Source organism: Mastigoproctus giganteus, chromosome 6 (genome assembly GCF_048544385.1).
Source record: "Mastigoproctus giganteus isolate SK-2022 chromosome 6, ASM4854438v1, whole genome shotgun sequence".
Classification (NCBI taxonomy): Eukaryota; Metazoa; Arthropoda; class Arachnida; order Uropygi; family Thelyphonidae; genus Mastigoproctus; species Mastigoproctus giganteus.
In genome coordinates this window covers 237,111,439-237,133,339 of record NC_143580.1, presented here as the reverse complement: position 1 = coordinate 237,133,339, position 21,901 = coordinate 237,111,439, and the positions used below count along the sequence as shown (strand labels likewise).

Sequence of the window (21,901 nt, the reverse complement as noted above, 5' to 3'; positions counted from 1 at the left end):
ACATAACATAACATTGAATTTATAGCAGCAATTTACATGGGCATTCAAGTAATCAACTACCCATCCCATTACCATCTCTTTCTTAATGTTAAATTTATTATCTTTCTCTTAACTCACACATAATAAACCGCTAATATTTCCATACATCTGTTATGCACTCATCTGTTATATAATATTAAAGCTATTTTTATAAATATTTTTAAAAATATTTTAAATTCAAATTTTTTTATCTTACAGATACATTACACCAAACTTGAAAAGATATATCAGTTAAGCATTACCTCTTCTGCACTCAGTAAAAAGTCACTGCTGACAGGCCAAAAACACAACACTGTGTATGGCAGGTGGAACATTAGTTGATATATCTAAAAAAACAGGGATAAAAAAAGTTAATTACCATAATATTAAAACATAACTTAAAAATAAATAAATCAGCATTAATACAATATAATAGCGTAGCTTAATTTAATTTATTATGGTACTCACCTTTTCATAATCTGTGTTGATGTTGGAATAAAATGGATGATAATTATAAATTTAAATTAGCGTGAATAAGTTAGATTTTTAATTCTGTTTTTAAATCCTAACTTATTCACACTAACTTAAATTTAAAATTATCATCCATTTTATTCCAACATCAACACAGATTATAAAATGGTGAGTACCATAATAAATTAAATTAAGCTACGCTATTATATTGTGTCAGTTATAAATGGTACTTTAAGAGATCTACAATTTTCGAATTGTCATAATACAAAATACTTTTAACTATTTTAAACGCACCTTCATCTGCTTTGGCCTTCTGTTTCCAACTATATAACTTCAATTGTTTTAAATTTCAACATTGACAACCAAGGATGAAGACGTGCACTTCTACTTCTTTGCACATATTTTAATTCTGTTTTTAAATCCTAACTTATTCATGCTAACTTAAATTTAAAATTATCATCCATTTTATTCCAACATCAACGCAGATTATAAAAAAAAGGTGAGTACCATAATAAATTAAATTAAGCTACACTATTATACTGTGTCAGTTATAAATGATACTTTAAGAGATCTACAATTTTCGAATTATCAGCATTAATATTAATAAAGGAAAAAATAACGGAAATGAATCAAATCTTATTTCATGGTGATCTTTAAAAATAAAACACCTAATTTCATCGAAATGTGGCCAAAACTTCCTTAAATTTACAACAAGCTCTAGTTCTACAACAAAGCATTATCTATTGTTTAAGAGCATAACCATGTTGTGCTCTTAAACCTGTACGACATATATATCATACAGGCATATTAACTGCACATGAATCTAAAGTCAGTCAGTCTCTCTCTCTCCCTCTCTCGCACATGCACGAGAGCTGCGCTCAGGTCTGGAGGACTCATTTATGTAGAGTTGCTTGAGTGAGTACAGAGAAGGACATCAAGATTATTTGTGATGGGAACAAAGGGATCCTCTTACCAAGAAAGCCTTAAGTTCTGCAAATTGCAGCGTCTAGAGATTAGGCATCTGAATGCCTTGAATGGGTTGACCAGGCTCAATCAATTCTGATGGGATTCTTCCTCAGATTACAAAACTGAGGGAGCATAAATTCAAATTGAGGAAAGACAGTTGTAGAACAGATGTGCAGAAATTTGCCTTTAGCCAGCAGGTGGTTGATTGCTACAAACTTCCATCTGTCATTGTGAAAGTTGGGAGCTTAAATAAGTTCAAGGAGGAACTGGACAAACTTTTAGAGAGAATGGATGTGTGAAATTTTTTTTTTTTTTTTTTTTTTTTGGCTGATGCTACATAAGCTTGCTTTCTTGCATCATATGCCTCTACTACATGTGAGTGTGTCACATTTAAGCTATTTTTGATAAGACCACCCCAACCCCACTTTTTTTTTGTCTATCCTTCTCGAATATATTATACATACCATAGTGAAATCATCCCATATTTCAGAATGTTTATGTTAGAACCATTATGTTAATGTTAGTTGTCTTAACTAGGATACCAAATTAACACGATTTATTAAGATTAAGACACAGTTCAAAATAAGTATTCTTGTACAGTTGACTAATCTAACACGCCACTTAAAGTTATTAAGCTTGTCTCCCCTAGCATTAGCTTCCCATTTGTTTAAAACATTGCTACCTACCATCAGCACGCCTTGCCAATATTGACTGTTGCAGCAAAGAACAAAAAATGGCTAGCTTAGGGGGAGGATAAACGGAATATCAGCATTAGCAAGGGCACATGATGCAAGAAAGCAAGCTTATATAGTACCACACACACACACACCCTTCTCATTTCAACCATCCACTCTGTCCAAATGTTTGTCTAGTTTCTGCCTTGAATCTGTTTAAGCTATCAACTTCTATAACGACAGATGGAAGTTTGTTCCAGCAATCAATCACCCACTGGCTAAAGGCAAACTTTCGCACATCTATCCTACAATTGTCTTTCCTCAATTTCAATTCATGCCCTCTCAAACGTTGGTTTGGTTTGAATGGTTTTAGCATTGAGCATGCTCAAACCATTCAAGGCTTTATACACCTCAATCAGATCACCTCGCAGGTGCCTAGTCTCCAGACACTGTAATTTGCGAAATTTAAACCATTCTTCGTAAGGGCAACCCTTCGTTCCATTCACTAATCTTGTTGCCTTCTCTGTACTCATTCCAACAGCTCTACATCCTTCTTAAAATGAGGCCTCCAGACCTGTATACAGTACTCAAGGTGTGGCCTGACCATTGCCTTATACAAGAAGATAATCACCTCCTTATACCTGCTAGAAAAATTCCTGTATAACATTGACAAGACACTAGGAGCTCCTCTTGCAGAGCATCTACACTGCTCAGAAAAACTACATATCTGCACAATTACCCCCAGGTCCTCTTCACTCTCTACCACTGTCAGTGAAGTACCATGCACTTGATATGTTACTCTGGGGTTACAGCTTCCCACATGCAGTATTTTACATTTCTCAATGTTAAACTTCAGTTGCCACCTCTCAGCCCAACCTTTCTAGATCCTGTTGCAGCAGCAGCATACTGTCATTAGTGTCATTAACAACCCTGCCGACTTACCTTCGTATCGTCTGCAAAGTAGGACATTAAGCCTGATATACCATCATTAATGAATACAGAAAACAACAATGGATCCAACACTGAACCCTGGGGGACTCCACTAATAACATTAGTCCCTGAAGAGCAGTGTCCATTGACCACTCTCTGTTTTCTCCCACTCAACCATCCCTGAAAGTCTTGCCTGACCATTTGATTTCTTTTGATATCTTTAATACACCTCTGGTATTTCCCTTCCCTGAATAAATACTCATGTGTGAATGTAGATGCAAAATATTCATTTAGTTTGTTAGTTACCTGAGCAGGCTCATCAACAGTTGAACCATCGATATCAAGTGGACCAATCTGATTCATTCCCTTCCTTCTAGAGTTTACATAAGTAAAGAACTCTTTGCTGTTTTTCTTTGCATTCTTTGCCAAAAATTTCTCATAATCTGCCTTTGCTTGCCTAATCTCCTTTGTGACTTGGTTACAGACCAGCTTATATCTATCATAGGCTTCTGTGTCATCTGTTAATTTATATGTATCACATGCATTTTTCTTCTTGGCCACATGACTAATTAGTTCATCTGACATCCATTTAGGCCTAAATTGTTGTTGAAATTGTTGACGATAAACATAAAAAAGGTTGGAGAAATTGTTGAAGATAAACATAAAAAAGGCACCAAGGTGGATGGGATCTATCCAGTTATATTAATGGAGGCAGCCAAGGAAGTAAGCAAACCCTTAGCCATAATTATGAGAGCTTCTTTGGACTCAGGGGGATGTAGGAGATGTGCAAATGTGACCCTAATTCACAAAGGAGGATCAGAGGGTGACACAAGTAATTATAGACCTGTTAGTTTAACTTCTGTTCCAGGAAAATTAATGGAGGCACTGGTTAAAGAAGAACTGCAGGATCATCTAGACAAGACTTCAGTTACAGATCGAACACAGCATGGTTTTGTTAAGGGAAAGTCTTGCCTGACCAATTTGATTGGATACTATGATGTGGACACAAAGGAACTGGATGCAGGGAATAACTTTGATATCATATATTGTTAGTTTAATTTCTGTTCCAGGGAAATTAATGGAGGCACTGGTTAAAGAAGCATTGCATGATCATCTAGACAAGACTTCAGTTATAGCTTGGTCTTGTCTGACTAATTTGATTGGATACTATGATGTAGTCACAAAGGAACTGGATGCAAAGAATAACTTTGATATCATATATTTAGATCTTAGAAAAGCCTTTGATACTGTTGCACATGGAAGACTGCTGCACAAATTGGAGCAGCGTGGCATTGGAGGCAAATTGCTGCTATGGATAAAGGGATGGTTGAGTGGAAGAAGACAGAGAGTGGTAATCAGTGGATACTGCTCATTGTGGACTAATGTTATGAGTGGAGTCCCTCAGGGTTCAGTGTTGGGTCCATTGTTTTCTGTATTTATAAATGATATTGATGATAGTATATCAAGCTTAATGTCCAAGTTTGCAGACGATACGAAAGTTGGCAGGGTTGTTAAGGACACTAATGACAGTATGCTGCTGCAACAGGATCTAGAAAAGTTGAGCAGATGGGCTGAGAGGTGGCAAATGAAGTTTAACATTGACAAATGTAAAATACTACATATGAGAAGCAGTAACCCCAGAGTGATGTATCAACTCTGTGGTACTACACTGATAGTGGTAGAGAAAGAAAAGGACCTGGGGGTAATTGTTTAGGCAGATATGAAGTTTTCTGAGCAGTGAAGACCGTCTGCAAGAGTAGCTCATTGTGTTTTGTCAATGATATACAGGAATTTTTCTAGCAGGGATAAGGAGGTGATTATCCCCTTGTATAAGGCAATGGTCGGGCCACACCTAGAGTACTGTATACAGGTCTGGAGGCCTCATTTTAAGAAGGATGTAGAGATGCTGGACCGAGTGCAGAGAAGGGCAACAAGATTAGTGAATGGAAGAATAGGTTGCTCTTACGAAGAAAGACTTAAATTTTGCAAATTACAGTGTCTGGAGACTAGGCACCTGCAATGATCTGATTGAGGTGTATAAAGCCTTGAATGGTTTGAGCATGCTCAATGCTAATGGAATTCTTCCTCTTGCTCAGAATAATCACCTGAGAGGGCATAAATTCAAATCGAGGAAAGAGAGATGTAGGATAGATGTGCGGAAGTTTGCCTTTAGCCAGTGGGTAGTTGGTTGGTGGAACAGACTTCCATCCTTTGTTGTGGAAGTTGGTAGCCTAAATAAATTTAAGGCTGAGCTGGACAGGTATTTGGAAAAAACAGAGGAGTGAAATGGGAGCTTTTTTTTTTTTTTAGGCTGATGCTGCATAAGCTCGCTTTCTTGCACCATATGCCTCGACTAATGCTAATGCTAAATCTTGAACAATATTTCTTAGTTGGTATGTAGTAGTAGTAGTGGCATGTGATGCAAGAAAGCAAATGTATGAGATTATGCAGCATCAGACAAAAAAAAAAAAAAATCACACCATCCCCTCCAAATGCTTGTCCAGTTCCTCCTTAAATTTATTCAACCTATCAACTTCCACAACAATGTTCCAGCAATTAACCACCCGCTGGCTAAAGGCAAATTTCCGCACATCTATTCTACATCTGTCTTTTCTTAATTTGAATTTATGCCCCCTTAGGTTCGTAATCTGAACAAGTGGAAGGATCCCATCAGAATTCAGCATGCTCAATCAATTCAAGGCCTTATATACCTCAATCAGATCACCGCGCAGGTGCCTAGTCTCCAGCCACTGCAATTTGCAGAACTTAAGCCTCTCTTGGTAAGAGGATCCCTTCATTCCCCTCACCAATCTTGTTGCCCTTCTCTGTACCCGCTCAAGTAAATCTACATCCTTCCTAAAATGAGGTCTCCAGACCTGTACGCAGTACTCAAGGCGTGACCTGACCATTGCCTTATACAGAGGGATAATCACCTCCTTTTCCCTGCTAGCAAAATTCCTATATATCATTGACAAAACCCCATGACCTGCCCTGGCAGCCTGTCTACATTGCTCAGAGAACTTCATATCTGACTGCACAATTACTCCCAGGTCTTTTTCATTTTCTACCACCTTAAGTGTAGTACCACACAGTTGGTACGTTTCTCTGTGGTTACTTCTACCCATATGCAATACTTTGCATTTGTCAAGGTTAAACTTCAGTTGCCCCTTCTTAGCCCATCTGCCCAAATTATCTAGATCCTGTTGCAGTAGCAGACTGCCATTACTGTCATTAACAACCCTGCCAACCTTTGTATCATCTGCAAACTTCGACATTAAGCCTGATATACCTTCATCAATATCATTGATAAATATACAAAACAACAGTGGACCTAACACTGAACCCTGTGGGACTCCACTAATAACATTAGTCCAAGAAGAGCAGCACCCATTGATTACCACCCTCTGTCTTCTCGCACTTAACCATCCTTTTATCCATTGTAGCAACTTACCCTTAATACCATTCTGCTCCAATTTGCACAATAGTCTTCCATGCGCAACAGTGTCAAAAGCTTTCCTGAAATCCAAATATATGATATCAAAATTGTTTTTTCCATCCAGTTCCTTTGTAACCCCATCATAATATCCTATCAAATTTGTCAGACAAGACTTTCCCTTAACAAACACATGCTGTGTCTGAATTATTGCTGCAGTCTTGTCTAGATGATCCTAGACAAGACTGCAGCAATAATTCAGACACAGCATGTAAAGCCTAGTAGTTTCCAAGATAAATTCTTTGAATGCTCCCCATTTTGAATTTGCTGTTGGTAACATAAATGCTGTCTCAGACCACTGTAGTCGCCTTTACGAAATCAAAAACTCTTCCCTTTGTCCCTGATGGTAGTTATCTCTTTGAGTAAATCCCACTTTAGCACACTGTGATCACTGCCACCTAGTGGTTCCTTTATCTGCAGATTCTTAATCCATGAAGAATCACTACTGATAATCAGATTAAGAGTATTACTCCCTCTAGTTGCCTCCCGAACTTGCTGCTGCAGAAAACAATCAAATAAATCCACAAAAGCCTTGCTTATTTGTGAGTGACCAACCACAAATTCCAGTAAATCTCTGAGAAATTAAAATCCTCCATTATAAGACACTCTGATTTACTGGCCCACTATTTCTCTGCACAGTTGTTCATTATACTCCTCTGATTCATTAGGCCTATAACATACACCTACTCTCATTTTTCCTTTCCCAGTGCTTATGTCACATCAAACAGACTCAACATTGCATTGTCCACCAACATCAATTGGATGCACTTCCTTAGATTTTATGTGTTTCTTAACTAATAGCATAATTCCTCCTCCCTTCCTGTCCTGTATATCCTTTCTGTATACATTGTACTCCCCAAATTCCAGTTCTATACTGCTTATGTCTGTGTGACACCACATCTCTGATATCTCAACAATATCTGCCTTTGATGTCTTGACTAGCACATCAAGCTCATCAAATTTATTAACTATACTCCTAGCATTGGTGTACATGCAAGTATACATGCACCTGTTTATACTCTTAGTTACCCTAACACAGCCCATGTATTTACTTGTTCCACTATGACTCCCAGCAGTCCTGGAAATCCCTATTGCCTTGCTTTCCAGGCTGCTCCTCAATTGCATTTCACCTCTGCCAGCAACTACTGTTAATCTATTAGTCCATGTATCCCCCAAGCTAGCAGTTTTCCGACCCACCTAACTCTGCCTTGACAGCATCAGCAAATATTCTTGCACCCTTTCTATTTAAGTGTATCCCATCCCTGTAGAAGCAGACTCTCCTGTTAACAAGCACAGACCAGGCTGAGAAAAATTCTGCCCCTTGAACCTTGCACAATCTCTCCAGGGCTCTCACATATATTCCCTCCTATCATGTCTGGGCGAATTGCAGACACTTTCAAATTCGACCCTGACTCACAGCTTTTTTTCAACATTGACCTGTACTTTGACAAGTACAGGTCAATGTTTGAAAGCCCTTGGTTCTGTCATCACGGAACAAGTAAATACATGTGCTATGTTAGGGCAACTAAGAGTAAGAAGAGGTGCATGCATACTAATGCTAGGAGCATTATAAATAAATTGAAGTAATGATTAAATCATCAAATGCAAACATTATGGTGATACAGAGGCACGGTGTCTTTTTTTTTTTTCTCTTTGTGAGTACAGCTAAAGCCTATGGCGCATACTATTACTATTCAGACATAACCAGTGCTGAAATTTAATTCAGGGAGTACAATGTTTACAGGAAGGAGAGACAGGACAGGAGGAGAAAAAGTGATTATGCTCTTAGTTAAGAAGCATATTTCATTTAGGGCAGTACATCCTGTCAACATAGATAGCCAGCACAATGTTCATTCAGTTGAGTGTGACATGCATACTCAGAAAACGAAAATGAAAGTAGTAGCATGCTATAGGCCTAATCACAGTGATGAGTATACCAAACAGCAATATATAGAGAAAGGGAGTGGGCCAATAGATCAGAAAATCTTATGAGGGACTTTAACTTTCCAGATACTGACTGGAATTTGTGGATTAGTCACTCACACTCTAGCAAGACTTCTGCGGATTTACTGGATGACCATTTTCTATAGCAGCATATTAGAGAGGCAACAAGAGGAAGCAGAAGTCTTGATCTGGTTATCAGCAGAAATTCTTTGTGCATTAAGAACCTGCAGGCAAAACACCCACTGGGTGACAGTGATCCAATGTACTGATGTGGAATTTACTTAAAGATATAACTATTGTCAAGGGTAGAGGGAAAGGCTTTTGCTATTTTAAGGATGACTACAGTGGTCTCAGCAGATTTTTAAATTCTACAAAGTGGTACCAACTGATGAGCTTACCATTAAATAGGAAGCATTCAAGGAAATAATTGTAGAAGCTACTAGGCTTTTCATACCAACTAAGAATTACTGTTCGAGGCTTAGACCTAAATGGATGTCAGATGAACTGATGAGCCCTATGGCAGAGGAAAAAAAATGAGTGGGATGCATACAAATTATCAAGTGATATAGAAGCCTATGGTAGATATAAACTAGTCAAATGGAGGCAAACTAAGGCATATTAAGAGAAGTTTCTGATAAAGAATGCAAAGAACAAAAGCAAAGAGAGACACTTAGGCTTATATTAACAGTAGAAGGGAGGGATTGAATCACACTGGGCCACTTGATATCAATGGTTTAACTGTTTGGTGATCCTGCTCAAAGTTCTGACAAACTGAATAGGTATTCTACATTCACACACTAGAAATTCTTTAGGAAAGAGAATAGCAGAAGTTTATCAAACTCCAACAGGGAGTTAAATAACTTTGTGATCATGCTGCCGACAGACTCCTACTTGCTAACTCTGCCAGAAATCTGATGCATCCGATTTCTGCACATCAGATTTCTGGCAGCATCAGCAAGTTGGAGTCTGTTGGTAGTATGGTGTGATGATGGGTATCAGCAAGTTGCCTGTAACGTCACCTTGATGTATAGTGGTTTAGGCAATTAGCTTAATAAACCATATTATTACTTCACATGGTATAACATTGGTATTAAATATAGTAATAATCTTAATGGAAAACAACCATGTAATGTCCTTCCCTAAGTATATGAGTAGCCTTCCTAAAGACATAAGTCTGAAAGTTATTTCACCATATGTTGCCTTTTGCTGAGCATTGTTTGTGTCAATTTTTTTTTTCTTTAGTAAGCATTAATTCTTTTGTAAATTTTTTTTATTAACATATGTTTTATTCAGTTAAAAAAATGGAATCAGTGAAATAAGCAAAACTTTTATTGTTACAAAAATTTAACTTTAATAAAAAAATAAAATTAACAAGTAGAAAAAAAGTAAATCAATGAAAAAAAAGCCAAAAATTAACAAATAAAAATTTTATCTACTCACACAATAAGTATTTTGTTGATATTTAGAGTGGATCAATGCCTTCCAAATCACTGTTATCTAATAAACTACTGTCACTGCTGTCGCTTTCAAATCTCTAGTATATACTCAAAAATCTATGATTAATCTTGCAATTTGATTTTCAAAGATAAAATCAGCCTCCCAGTTTTTTTTTTTTTTTTTTTTTTATTTCCCAAGTTTATAACATGGTTTCAATATTTCAACCACTCAACCAATATTTCAACAAGAAAGAAGTACAAACAAAAATTACAATCAATAATAAAGAAATTGAAAGGGTTAAAAGTTATCATTATCTTGGATGAATGATAAGTGAAGACTGGAACTATTCTATAGAGGTTATTATTTGTTATTTGGTTTTTTTTTTTTTTTTTAGGAGCATTAGCAACTAAGGCCATATTGCTCCGGGAATATGCAGTGGTCATTCCCTTGACCTTTCCGCATCCTCCATATTTGGTGGTGATGGGCTCGAACCCCAGTCTAATCAAAAAGTGTGTGCTCCTTCCCACCTGGCTACGGAGGCGCATTTTCTATAGAGGTACGCTCAAGAATTGAACAAGCATGTGCAGCCTTCTTTAAGATGAAGAATCTTCTATTCTGCAGTGATCTTACACTTCCTTTAAAAACAAGAATACTGAGATGTTATCTATTTTCTGCCCTCCTTTATGGAGCTGAGACTTAGAGATTGATAAGGAAGACCCAGAATAAGTTAAATGCTTTTGAGATGTGGTGTTATAGATGAATGTTAAGTGTCATGGACTGATAAGATAAAGAATGATGAGATCGTGAAATGGATGAAGAAAATGACAGAAATAACTAATACCATTAAGGGAACTAAAATATTTAGGACATATGATGAGGAATGATAAATATAAGATGTTGCAAATGATGTTGTAATTCAGGGCAAGATCAATGGAAAAAATAAGTTGAAGGAAAAGAAGAAGGAAATCTTGGCTGGCAAACCTCAGAGAGTGGTATGATCGGCATAACAAGAGATTGTCTAGGGCTTCAACCTCATGTACATCCATTGTGAAGATGACAGCCAACCTCTGCAGAGAGAGCACATTGAAGAAGTAGTAAGAACTGGCAAGCTGACATCTCCTTCACGTTCCTCTCCTCTATGAAACATTTTGCAGATGTCTAAACATATTCTATTGCAATTAAGTCAAAATAATAAGGGGCAATCTGATGACATCATGACAATCGCTCTCCAACAAAATGTCTGCTCTATACATCTTTGTAGCTGGAGCATTTTCAGAAATTAACTGCACAAGCACTGGTTTTCCTATGTCAGAACTGCGAGGAATGCTCCTGCTTGTCAACCACAATATTGTTTTCTTGGTTGCATATTTGAATGGCACAGGATCATGAAGTTTGGTATGGCATGAATCAGATGATTCACACCATACCAAATATTCCAGCGAATTCTGTCATTTATCGAGACAAATGACATAATTGGCTGGAATATTTGGCAGAAGTTTCTTCTGATCCACTCTACAAAGTTTTCATAGGTCATTTACACATGATAATCACCAGTGGTGGATTCTGCTTTATAAACTAATAAATCATTTTCAACAAATCCAGACGAAGAACCAGCATAGATGACTATAAGACAATTTCCAGAGTTTACATTCACCTGAGTGCTAATGTTGTCATTCTTGTCACCAATGTTTACAGAAAGTGAGATTGCTGTCTACCCATGTTACATAAATGTCCACACAAATCTGTCATCTACATAAATATTTTTTCCATTCTGATGATACTTTCTCATATCGTAAGAAAGTGGTACCTCACTATGTCGAGCCTTTCTGTCAGCAGAAAGGCTTTGTTTATTGTGCCATTTTTTTCCCAGTGAAAGCTGATAGCATTATATGTCATAGAGATTCCCTTTTCCACCAAAAATTTATTTTTTCTTTTAGTATGGGTAGTAGCTTTGATCCCGATGGAACTATTTTCTTTGAAATATAAAATTTACTGATTGTATTATGCATCACATATTTTTCAAAATCAACTAAAATCATATTGCGATCATCTGCCTGCTTTTGATGTTTACTTGGAGTTGAAGATTATTCACAGCCATCAAATAGATGTTTCTGTTGCTATATTCTCTTAACTGCTAATGCTTACACCCTTAGCTCATTCAGCATACTTTAAAGACTTGGTCAATTGGAATTTTTTTCGAATTGTTTTTGTTATCTTCTTCTTCCCAAAATTCAATCACTGAATTAATAACTTCTGGAGTTTATAGGAATTATGTCTTACCTTTCTTGTAAAAAGGCATCTGATTAAAATTATCAAATTTATATAGTGATATAATGATGATATTAAACTAAAGCAAACATAAGAAAGATAGCTTCTGGACAGTCCTTGGGAAAGTAACACATCCACGGAAATTAACTACTTGCCAATGTAATCAACCAGTCCATTGCCAGAGCAAAGCTAATCATGCAGATTCTTCTCATGAAAGCAGAACTATATACAAGTCTTAAAGCCTTATTTTAGGAAAAATGCAGATCTGCTGGAACATGTGCTGAGAAGGGCAATGAGATTGGTGATGGAAACAAAATAGTGCTCTTACCAAGAAAGGCTTTATTTCTGAAAATTGCAGCACCTGGAGACTAGGCACCTGCAAGGAGATCTGAATGAGGTGTTTAACGCCTTGAATGTATTGAGTAATCTCAATTAGATGGGTGGATTTTTGCCTTCAGTCAGTGGGTGGTTGATTGTTGGATCAAACTTCCATCTGTTGTTGTGGAAGTGGGTAGTTTGTATAAATTCAATTAAGAACCAGACAAATTCTTGGAGGGGATGGACAGGTGAGGTGGGCAGGTTTTTTTTTTTTTTTTGCTAATGCTCTATGACAGTGGTCACCAAAGTGGTCGATATAACATTGTTAGGGGTCGATAGAAAAATATAAGACATCATTGTACGGGTAATATTTAACAAACGAAACGAGGCCTATGTGTCTTCTTTGTGAAAAAACTTTTAGTAACGATGCAATGAAACCAGCAAAAATGAAAGATCATCTTCAAAGACTCCATCCCGATAAGAAATATAAAGATCTTGACTTTTTTAAAGAACTGAAAGAGAAATACACACATCGACCAACTATAAAATCATTTATGAAAGCACCTGCCGAAGCTGACAGTAAACAAGGATTAACAGCCTCCTACAATATTTCTTTTAATAGCAAAAAAAAAAAAGGAAAACCATATACAATTGCAGAGGACATTGTTATACCCGCAATCAAAGAAGTAATTGAAACCATAATGAAAAAAGATTCTGGCCCTGTTTTAAAATGCTTACCATTGAGTGCGAATACCATGAAAAGGCGTATTGGTGAAATGGCTGAAGATGTAGAAAAAAATGTAGTATCAGAACTCAAAAATAGTAGGTTCTCCATCCAACTTGATGAATCTACATTCGATAGTTCTTATATTCTTATGGCTTATGTAAGATATTATAGTAAAACCAAACATTAAATTATTGACGAATTTTTATTTGCAAAATATCTTGAAAGTGATGGAACAGGGTTGACAATTTTTCAGCGATTAGAGGAATATTTAAATAAGTATGATATTCCATTTACTAATATAACAGCAGTAGCCATAGATGGTGCACCTGCAATGGTGGGCCATTATCGACGTTTCGCTGCCTTTCTGAAAGAAAAAGTTCAGTGTACGTACTGTGAAACCATTTGGTTGCAAAAACTCTCAGTGACGAACTGCATGATACTCTAAGAGTGTGTATTAAATCTATTAATCAAATTAGAGCTCATTCTCTTAAATTACGATTGTTTGCCAAACTTTGTGAAAAAAATGAAGTATCAAACCAATTACTCTTGCATACTGAAGTAAGATGGTTGTCTAGAGGTGCAAGTCTACAAAGATTTGAGTTGTTCTACTCAACCCTAGAGTTTCTTACAGATGTTAATTTGTTTTTGAGTGATGAACTGAAGAGAAATAAGTAACATATTTTCTATTTGGTGGACTTTTCAAAATTTAATGACGTACAGACCCGTCTACAAGGTAAAGATGTCACGATTATTCAAGCTCGGACGATTCTTTTAGACTTCCAAGCTAAATTAGCCTTATTTAACTCATCATCGTTAAGAAAAGATTTTCAGTACTTTTCGAATCTATGGCAATTGGAAGTAAAAGATGAAGACTTAGAGATATACAAAAAACATCTTCAAAATTTGAGCGATGATTTTAAATTGCGCTTTGCAGATTTTGAAAACATGCAAATTCCAGATTGGATTATCACGCCATTTTCTGCAGATACTGAAAATATCGAATGTAACTTAAAAGATGAACTTATTGAATTGTCAGTTGATCTTGAAGCTAAGACGCTTTTTAAAAATAGGACTTTAAGTTACTTTTGAACGAATATAAATGTTGTAGAAAAATATCCAAAACTTTCTGAAGTGGTATTCTCCTTTTTGCTTGCATTTCCAAGCTCGTACATGGTTGAAGCTGGTTTCAGCCATGTTAATTCCATTTTAACAAAACAAAGAAATAAGTTAGATATACAATTCTGTGGCGATTTAAGGCTGAAACTTACTAATTTTGAACCCAACATTGCTAATCTTGTCAAGAGTCACGAAGCACACCCTTCACATTGACGTTAGTAAATTGTATACAGTACTAAGTTAATAAAAAGTCTTATTTTCATATATATAAGGAAGATTGTATTATTGTATTTTGTTATCTAAATTAAATTTTATATATTATTTATCCCTCCTATCAAATATGTAATGTTAAGAAGGACGTCAAAAACAAAAACGTATCCCTTTGATGTTAAGCCACTATAATAATATATACTATATTATACATACAATAAACACTGTAATTATAAAATAAACAATCTAAAAACTCACATAAGCGTCTTTTTTGCTTGTTCTATTATAATTATGTAATAGTAAAATAGAGGGGGTTGATAAAAAATCAAGAAACTCTTGAAGGGGTTGACGGTCAAAGAAGTTGGGCGACCCCTGCTCTATGAGCTTGCTTTTTTGCATCATTTGCCACTACTAATACTTATTACAAAACAAGATATCCATTTCTACAATAATGGCACCACCCAATAAAACTAAATCATCTTGAACCAGAGCAGTGGGGTTGACGGTCAAAGAAGTTGGGCGACCCCTGCTCTATGAGCTTGCTTTTTTGCATCATTTGCCACTACTAATACTTATTACAAAACAAGATATCCATTTCTACAATTATGGCACCACCCAATAAAACTAAATCATCTTGAACCAGAGCAGCGTGCATGCGATTATTCTGTTCTGGGGGCCCCAAATCAGGTATATGATACTTGGCATGCCATTAAATACTAAACTCCCTGGCAAGTTCTCAATTATATTTGTCCCTAAGGCATGCACCCATTTCTTCAGTGACTCAAATCCATCGATTTGAGTCACTGAAGAAATGAGTCACTAATAATGCAACAAGTTTTAATTTGAGATTGGCACATTCCTTATGTAAGGAAGGGAAAAAAAAATGCCAATTGAGAATTACACTAAAAAATATTACAGTAATTAAGATGTTACCATTACCTACTACTGAATTTAAAGAATGTAACTTAGAAGAATTATTTTTAGAAGGTTAAAAATTAAATTTTCAAAACTTTTTATGAAATAATTTCACAAAATTCTTTAAATTACAGCTACAGTCGGACCTCTCTTTAATTAACTTCCATATAGCAAATTTTTCTACGTAGTGAATTTTTTGATTTCCCCTTGGTCATTACATTGAAAATAGTTTCCGTATAACAAAGAAAATTTCCATATAATGAAATGATTTCGAGAAACCTAGGTATGCATTGTTCACACCTCTGACCTGTAGGCAATAGAGCTGACGCTGTAGAAAGCACAAATTAAGAGCTAAAAGAATTAAGAATTAATCACTTTAGCTTTTAATAGCTAAAGAGTTTAATTCTTAAGAGCATACCACAATTTAGTGTTGCCCGTAAAGCATTTACTGTACCGAAAAGTCGTGCTGGTCAACTGCTATCTATGTGTCCACAGTCGTGGGCAAAGATTAAGGAATATTCCCGACACAGACATTGGCTCTGGTCAACCTGTTTTCTATTGTGAGCACCCTATTAGAGAATTAGGATAGAGTGATTTTCCTTTATCCCGGAAATTCATCTGTTGTTTCACAGAAATGAGTCATCCACACTGTCACTAAATTTCACCTGTCTCTGTATGGTAGGTAAAAGTTGTCCCTAAATCAGTTTTGCTTTAGCTGCTGTGCAAGTAACCTTACAATGCCTAAGAGGAAATCTTTGTGTGTAGTGGAAAAAGTAGAAGTGCTTAATAGTGCAGATCGGGGCATTAAAAAAAAAGAAAATCATTTTAAAATTTCGTGTCGCTGCTAGTATTGTATCAACCATTCTGAAAAACCTTGTTTCGATTCTCAAACTGTTTAAAGAAACGGGACCCAGTCGGAAGCATGAAAAATTAGGCCTGTAAGAAGATGAAGCTGTTTTTAAGTGGGTGAAGTTGATTCAAGACCAAAACATGCCAATATCAGGCCATTAAGAAAAGAAAAGGCCAGGGAGTACACATCTTTTTCTCAGGCATAAAACTTTCCTAGCCAGTTCTGGTTGGCTGGACAAATTTAAAAAGGTGCTTACAACAGAAAACAAGCAGTGCCAGGGCTCACTCAAAAAAAGTTATTTCTGGTGAAAGTGGGGTTGTAATTGAAGACTGTACCCATAGGAAAAAAACGGTTTTGAAAAACCGTTTCTTTCCTATGGGTACAGTCTATGGGAAAAACGTTTCTTTCCAATCTACGAGCCCAAAGACATATTAAAGTCGACGAAACAGGTCTATTTTTTAAATGTCTGCCGAACAAGATAGACTTTTAAAGGTGATAAATGTGTAGGTGGTAAAAATAGTAAGGAAAGAATTACAGTCTTGATTGGTGCAAATATGGCTCGTAATGAAAAACTAAAGCTTTTGGTAACAGGCAAAAGTAAACAACTCCAATGTTTCAAAGGAGTAAAGCCATTAGAGTTGGACTACAACAGAAAAGTTTGGATGACAAGTGAAATTTTTGAACAGTGGATTTTAAAATTTGATAGAAGGATGACGAAAGAAAACAGAAAAATCGCTTTGATTGTTGACAACTGCCCTGCCCACCTTCACTCAGTAATTTCGAAACTTACAAATATGAAGCTTGTTTTCTTCCATCTGAATACCTTGTTTAAACTACAGCCAATGGACCAAGGTATTATCAAGAATTTGAAGATGCACTACCGAAGGTGCATCTGAAAAAAATATACTGAGAATAGAAACCAACCAACCAACCTATAGATTCTGTTATAGATTTGTTGATGTGCAAAGTATTTTTAAGTATTTTCAAGTATTCAAAATATTTTATTATTTTTTGGCAGGCTTCAAGGTTTCCCTTATCCGCTGGCAGATAGGATAAACCACATGTGGATGTGCATATCAGTGTTAGCAAAAGTTTGGAGTTGATGTGATGGAAACAACGATTAAGAATTGTTTCGCAAAAACACGTTTTGCTAAAACGCCAATTAACAGCGACGAGAGGGATGAACTGCTATAAGACATTGAACAATCTTGGAAAGAACTCCAAGCGAGAGGTTTGATCAGTGGTGAAATTGTTCTTGAAGAATTTTTCAGGAGTTGATAACGATGTCATAATAGCTAAATATCTGAGTGACTCCAACATTTTGGAGAGTATGTAAAGAACTAGTCAGAATATCGATGATGAGTTGTATGAAATTGAAGGCAATAAGGTCAATATTAAACCTTCCAAACACTGGCAGCATTTGAAACTTTGCGTTGAGGCCTTCAGTGTGAAGAAAATGTGCCAGAAAATATATTTGAGTGCTTTAACAAATGCAGACATTTTTATGAACAATGTACAGTAAAATCGAGTGTAGAACAAAAAATAGCCAAATATTTTATGACATTATTCTTAAAAGTATACTAATATATTGTGTACATCATGTAAGTAGTCATTTCTTAATATGAGTGTATTAATAAATTAATTGTTTAAAATGCTAAATTTTTTTATTCTCACTTATTTCTGATTTATTTTCCATATTTTTCTGTATTTCATAAATTCCTCAATGAATTTGCCTCTTCTGTCCATTGTAATTAGCATTAGCATTAGCATTAGTAGAGGCATTTGATGCAAGAAAGCAAGCTTATGCAGCATCAGCCAAAAAAAAAAAAAAAAAAAAAAGTAACATAAATAAATAAAAATAACCACTTCCACTTCACCCCTCTGTTCGTTCGAAATACCTGTCCAGCTGAGCCTTAAACTTATTTAGGCTATCAACTTCCACGACAAGGGATGGAAGTCTGTTCCACCCACCAACCACCCGCTGGCTAAAGGCAAATTTCCGCACATCTATCCTACATCTGTCTTTCCTCAATTTGAATTTATGCCCTCTCAGGTGATTTTTCTGAGCTAGAGGAAGAATCCCATCAGCATTGAGCATGCTCAAACCATTCAAGGCTTTGTACACCTCTATCAGATCACCCCGCTGGTGCCTAGTTTCCAGACACTGTAATTTGCAAAACTTAAGCCTTTCTTCGTAAGAGAACCCCTTTGTCCCATTCACCAATCTAGTTGCCCTTCTCTGTACTCGTTCCAGCAGCTCTACATCCTTCCTGAAATGAGGCCTCCAGGCCTGTATACAGTACTCTAGGTGTGGCCTGACCATTGCCTTATACAAGGGAATAATCACCTCCTTATCCCTGCTAGAAAAATTCCTATATATCATTGACAATACACCATGAGCTACTCTTGCAGCTCGTCTGCACTGCTCAGAGAACTTCATATCTGCCTGCACCACCACCACCCCCAGGTCCCTTTCATTCTCTACCACTGTCAGTGTAGTACCACAGAGTTGATACGCTGCTCTGGGGTTGCTGTTTCCCATATGTAGTACTTTACATTTGTCAATGTTAAACTTCATTTGCCACCTCGAAGCCCATCTGCTCAACCTTTCCAAATCCTGTTGCAGCAGCATAGTGTCAGTAGTGTCCTTGACAACCCTGCCAACCTTCGTATCGTCTGCAAACTTGGACATTAAGCCTGATATACCATCATCAATATCATTTATAAATACAGAAAACAATAAAGGCCCCAATACTGAACCCTGAGGGACTCCACTAATAACATTAGTCCACGATGAGCAGTGTCCATTGATTACCACTCTCTGTCTTCTCCCCCTCAACCACCCCTTTATCCATAGCAGCAACTTGCCTCCAATGCCACACTGCTCCAATTTGTGCAGCAGTCTTCCATGTGCAACAGTATCAAAAGCCTTTCTAAGATCCAAGTATATAATATCAAAGTTATTCCCTGCATCCAGTTCTTTTGTGACTGCATCATAGTATCCAATCAAATTGGTCAGGCAAGACTTCCCCTTAACAAAACCATGCTGTGTCCTAGCTATAACTGAAGTCTTGTCTAGATGATCCTGCAGTGCTTCTTTCACCAGTGCCTCCATTAATTTTCCGGGAACAGAAGTTAAACTCACAGGTCTATAATTACTTGTGTCAGCCTTTGATCCCCCTTTGTGAATTGGGGTCACATTTGCACATCTCCAGTCAATGGGTACCTCCCCTGAGTCCAAGGAAGCTCTCATAATTATGGCTAAGGGTTTGCTTACCTCCTTTGCTGCCTCCTTTAATATAACTGGATAGATCCCATCCACCCCAGGTGCCTTTCTTGTGTTTATCTTCAACAATTTCTCCTCCACTTTGCTCTCAGTTATTACAAGATTCTCTAGCTTACTGCTAGAATTGAATACACCTCTGGCATTCCCCTCGCTGAATAACTCCTCATGTGTGAATGTCGATGCAAAATATTCATTTAGTTTGTTAGCTACCCGAGCAGGGTCATCAACAGTTGACCCATCGATCTCAAGTGGACCAATCTGATTCATCCCCTTCCTTCTAGAGTTTACATAAGTAAAGAACTCTTTGCTGTTTTTCTTCGCATCCCTTGCCAAGGATCTCTCGTAATCTGCCTTCGCCTGCCTAACCTCCTTTGTAACTTGGTTACAGATCAACTTGTATCTATCATAGGCGTCCGTGTCACGTGTTAATTTGTATGTATCCCATGCATTTTTCTTCTCTGCCATATGCCTCATTAGTTCATCTGACAACCATTTAGGCCTAAACCTTGAACAATATTTCTTAGTTGGTATGTAAAGCCTAGTAGCTTCCACGATAAGTTCTTTGAATGCTTCCCATTTTGAATTTGCTGTTGGCAATATCATCAGTTGATCCCACTGTATAGAATTTAAATACTGTCTCAGTCCATTGTAGTCGCCTTTACGAAAGCAATACCCCTTCCCTTTACCCCTAATGGTAGTTACCTCTTTGAGTAACTCCCACTTCAGCACACTGTGATCACTGCCACCAAGTGGTTCATTTATCTGCAGATTCTTAATGCATGAAGAATCACTACTGATAATCAAATCAAGAGTATTACTCCCTCTAGTTGCCTCCCGAACATGCTGATGTAGAAAACAATCATCCAATAAATCCACAAAAGCCTTGCTACTGTGTGAGTGACCAGCCCCCAAATTCCAGTCAATATCTGGGAAATTAAAATCCCCCATTATAAGACTCTCTGATTTACTGGCCCACTCTATTTCTCCGAACAGTTTCTTATTATACTCATCAGAGTCATTAGGCCTATAGCACACTCCTACTCTCAATTTTGATCTCCCAATGCTTATGTCACACCAAACTGACTCGACACTGCACTGTCCAGCGATGTCGACTGGCTTCACTTCCTTGGATTTTATGTGTTTTTTAACTAATAGCATAACCCCTCCTCCCTTCCTATCCTGTCTATCCTTTCTGTAGACATTGTACTCCCCAAATTCCAGTTCTGCATTTCTTATATCTGTGTGACACCACGTCTCTGAAATCCCCACAATATCTGCCTTTGATGTTTTGAGCAATACCTCAAATTCATCAAATTTATTTACTAAACTCCTAGCATTGGTGTACACACAAGTATACATGCACCTGTTCTTTTTCTTAGCTACCCTAACACAACCCATGTGTTTACTTGTACCCCAATGATTCCCAGCAGTCTCTGAAATATCCTGCATCTTATTTTCCAGGCTGCGGCTCATTCCAATAGAAGCAGTGCAAGAATCACTTTCACCTCTGCCAGTGGCTACTGTTAATCTATTAGTCCTTGTATCCCCCCAATCTAGCAGTTTTCCGACCCACCTAACATTGCCTCGATAGCATCAGCAAACATTCTTGCACCCTTTCTATTTAAGTGTATCCCATCCCTGTAGAAGCAGTCTCTCCTGTTAACAAGTACAGACCAGGCTGAAAAAAATTCTACCCCTTGAGCCCTGCACAATCTTTCCAGGGCCGAATTGATTGACAGGGCTGTCATCATATACTCCCTCCTATCGTGTCTGGGCAGAATTGCAGACACTTTCAATTTCAACCCTAATTCACGGCTTTTTATTTCTGAGTTGAATTACAATATTTTTCTTCATTGAAAAGGTCATATTTCTTTATAATGAAATTTCTGTATAACAAATTTTTTTCAAGCGAATGATCGATTTTGTTATATGGAGGTCTGACTGTATTTAATTACAGAAAGAAAATTACAAAATATTTAAACAAATTATGGAAAAACAAAAATTTGTCTACTAATCTCTTAATCTTTCCTTCTCCCACGTCTGTTCTCTACGACTGCTAACTCACATCATTGAAACCATGAGAAATATAAACAAGTAGTTATTTTTTTAAAGAAAAAAAAATTCTCATAATGCATATTTGTATATTTCCTGTTACTATTATTTTTGTTTTTTTACTAGTTAACAATACTATATTGCAATCCTTGTAAAAATAAAATATCCTGTTTGCAGTTTCAAGGTATTTTCTAAAAAATTTTCAATAACATCATTCATTTAGTTT

At 36.8% G+C, this 21,901-nt stretch overlaps 1 protein-coding gene across 1 annotated transcript in view; it reads right to left on the bottom strand.

The window, feature by feature from the left end:
• The window catches only part of LOC150085111 (tRNA (32-2'-O)-methyltransferase regulator THADA-like), a 184,464-nt gene that overhangs the window by 66,406 nt on the left and 96,157 nt on the right, over nt 1-21,901 (bottom strand). Inside the window, exon 15 of the mRNA XM_090376467.1 lies at nt 282-365. Within this exon, the coding sequence (XP_090232593.1) occupies nt 282-365 (84 nt within the window). The remainder of the gene's footprint in view (nt 1-281; nt 366-21,901) is intronic.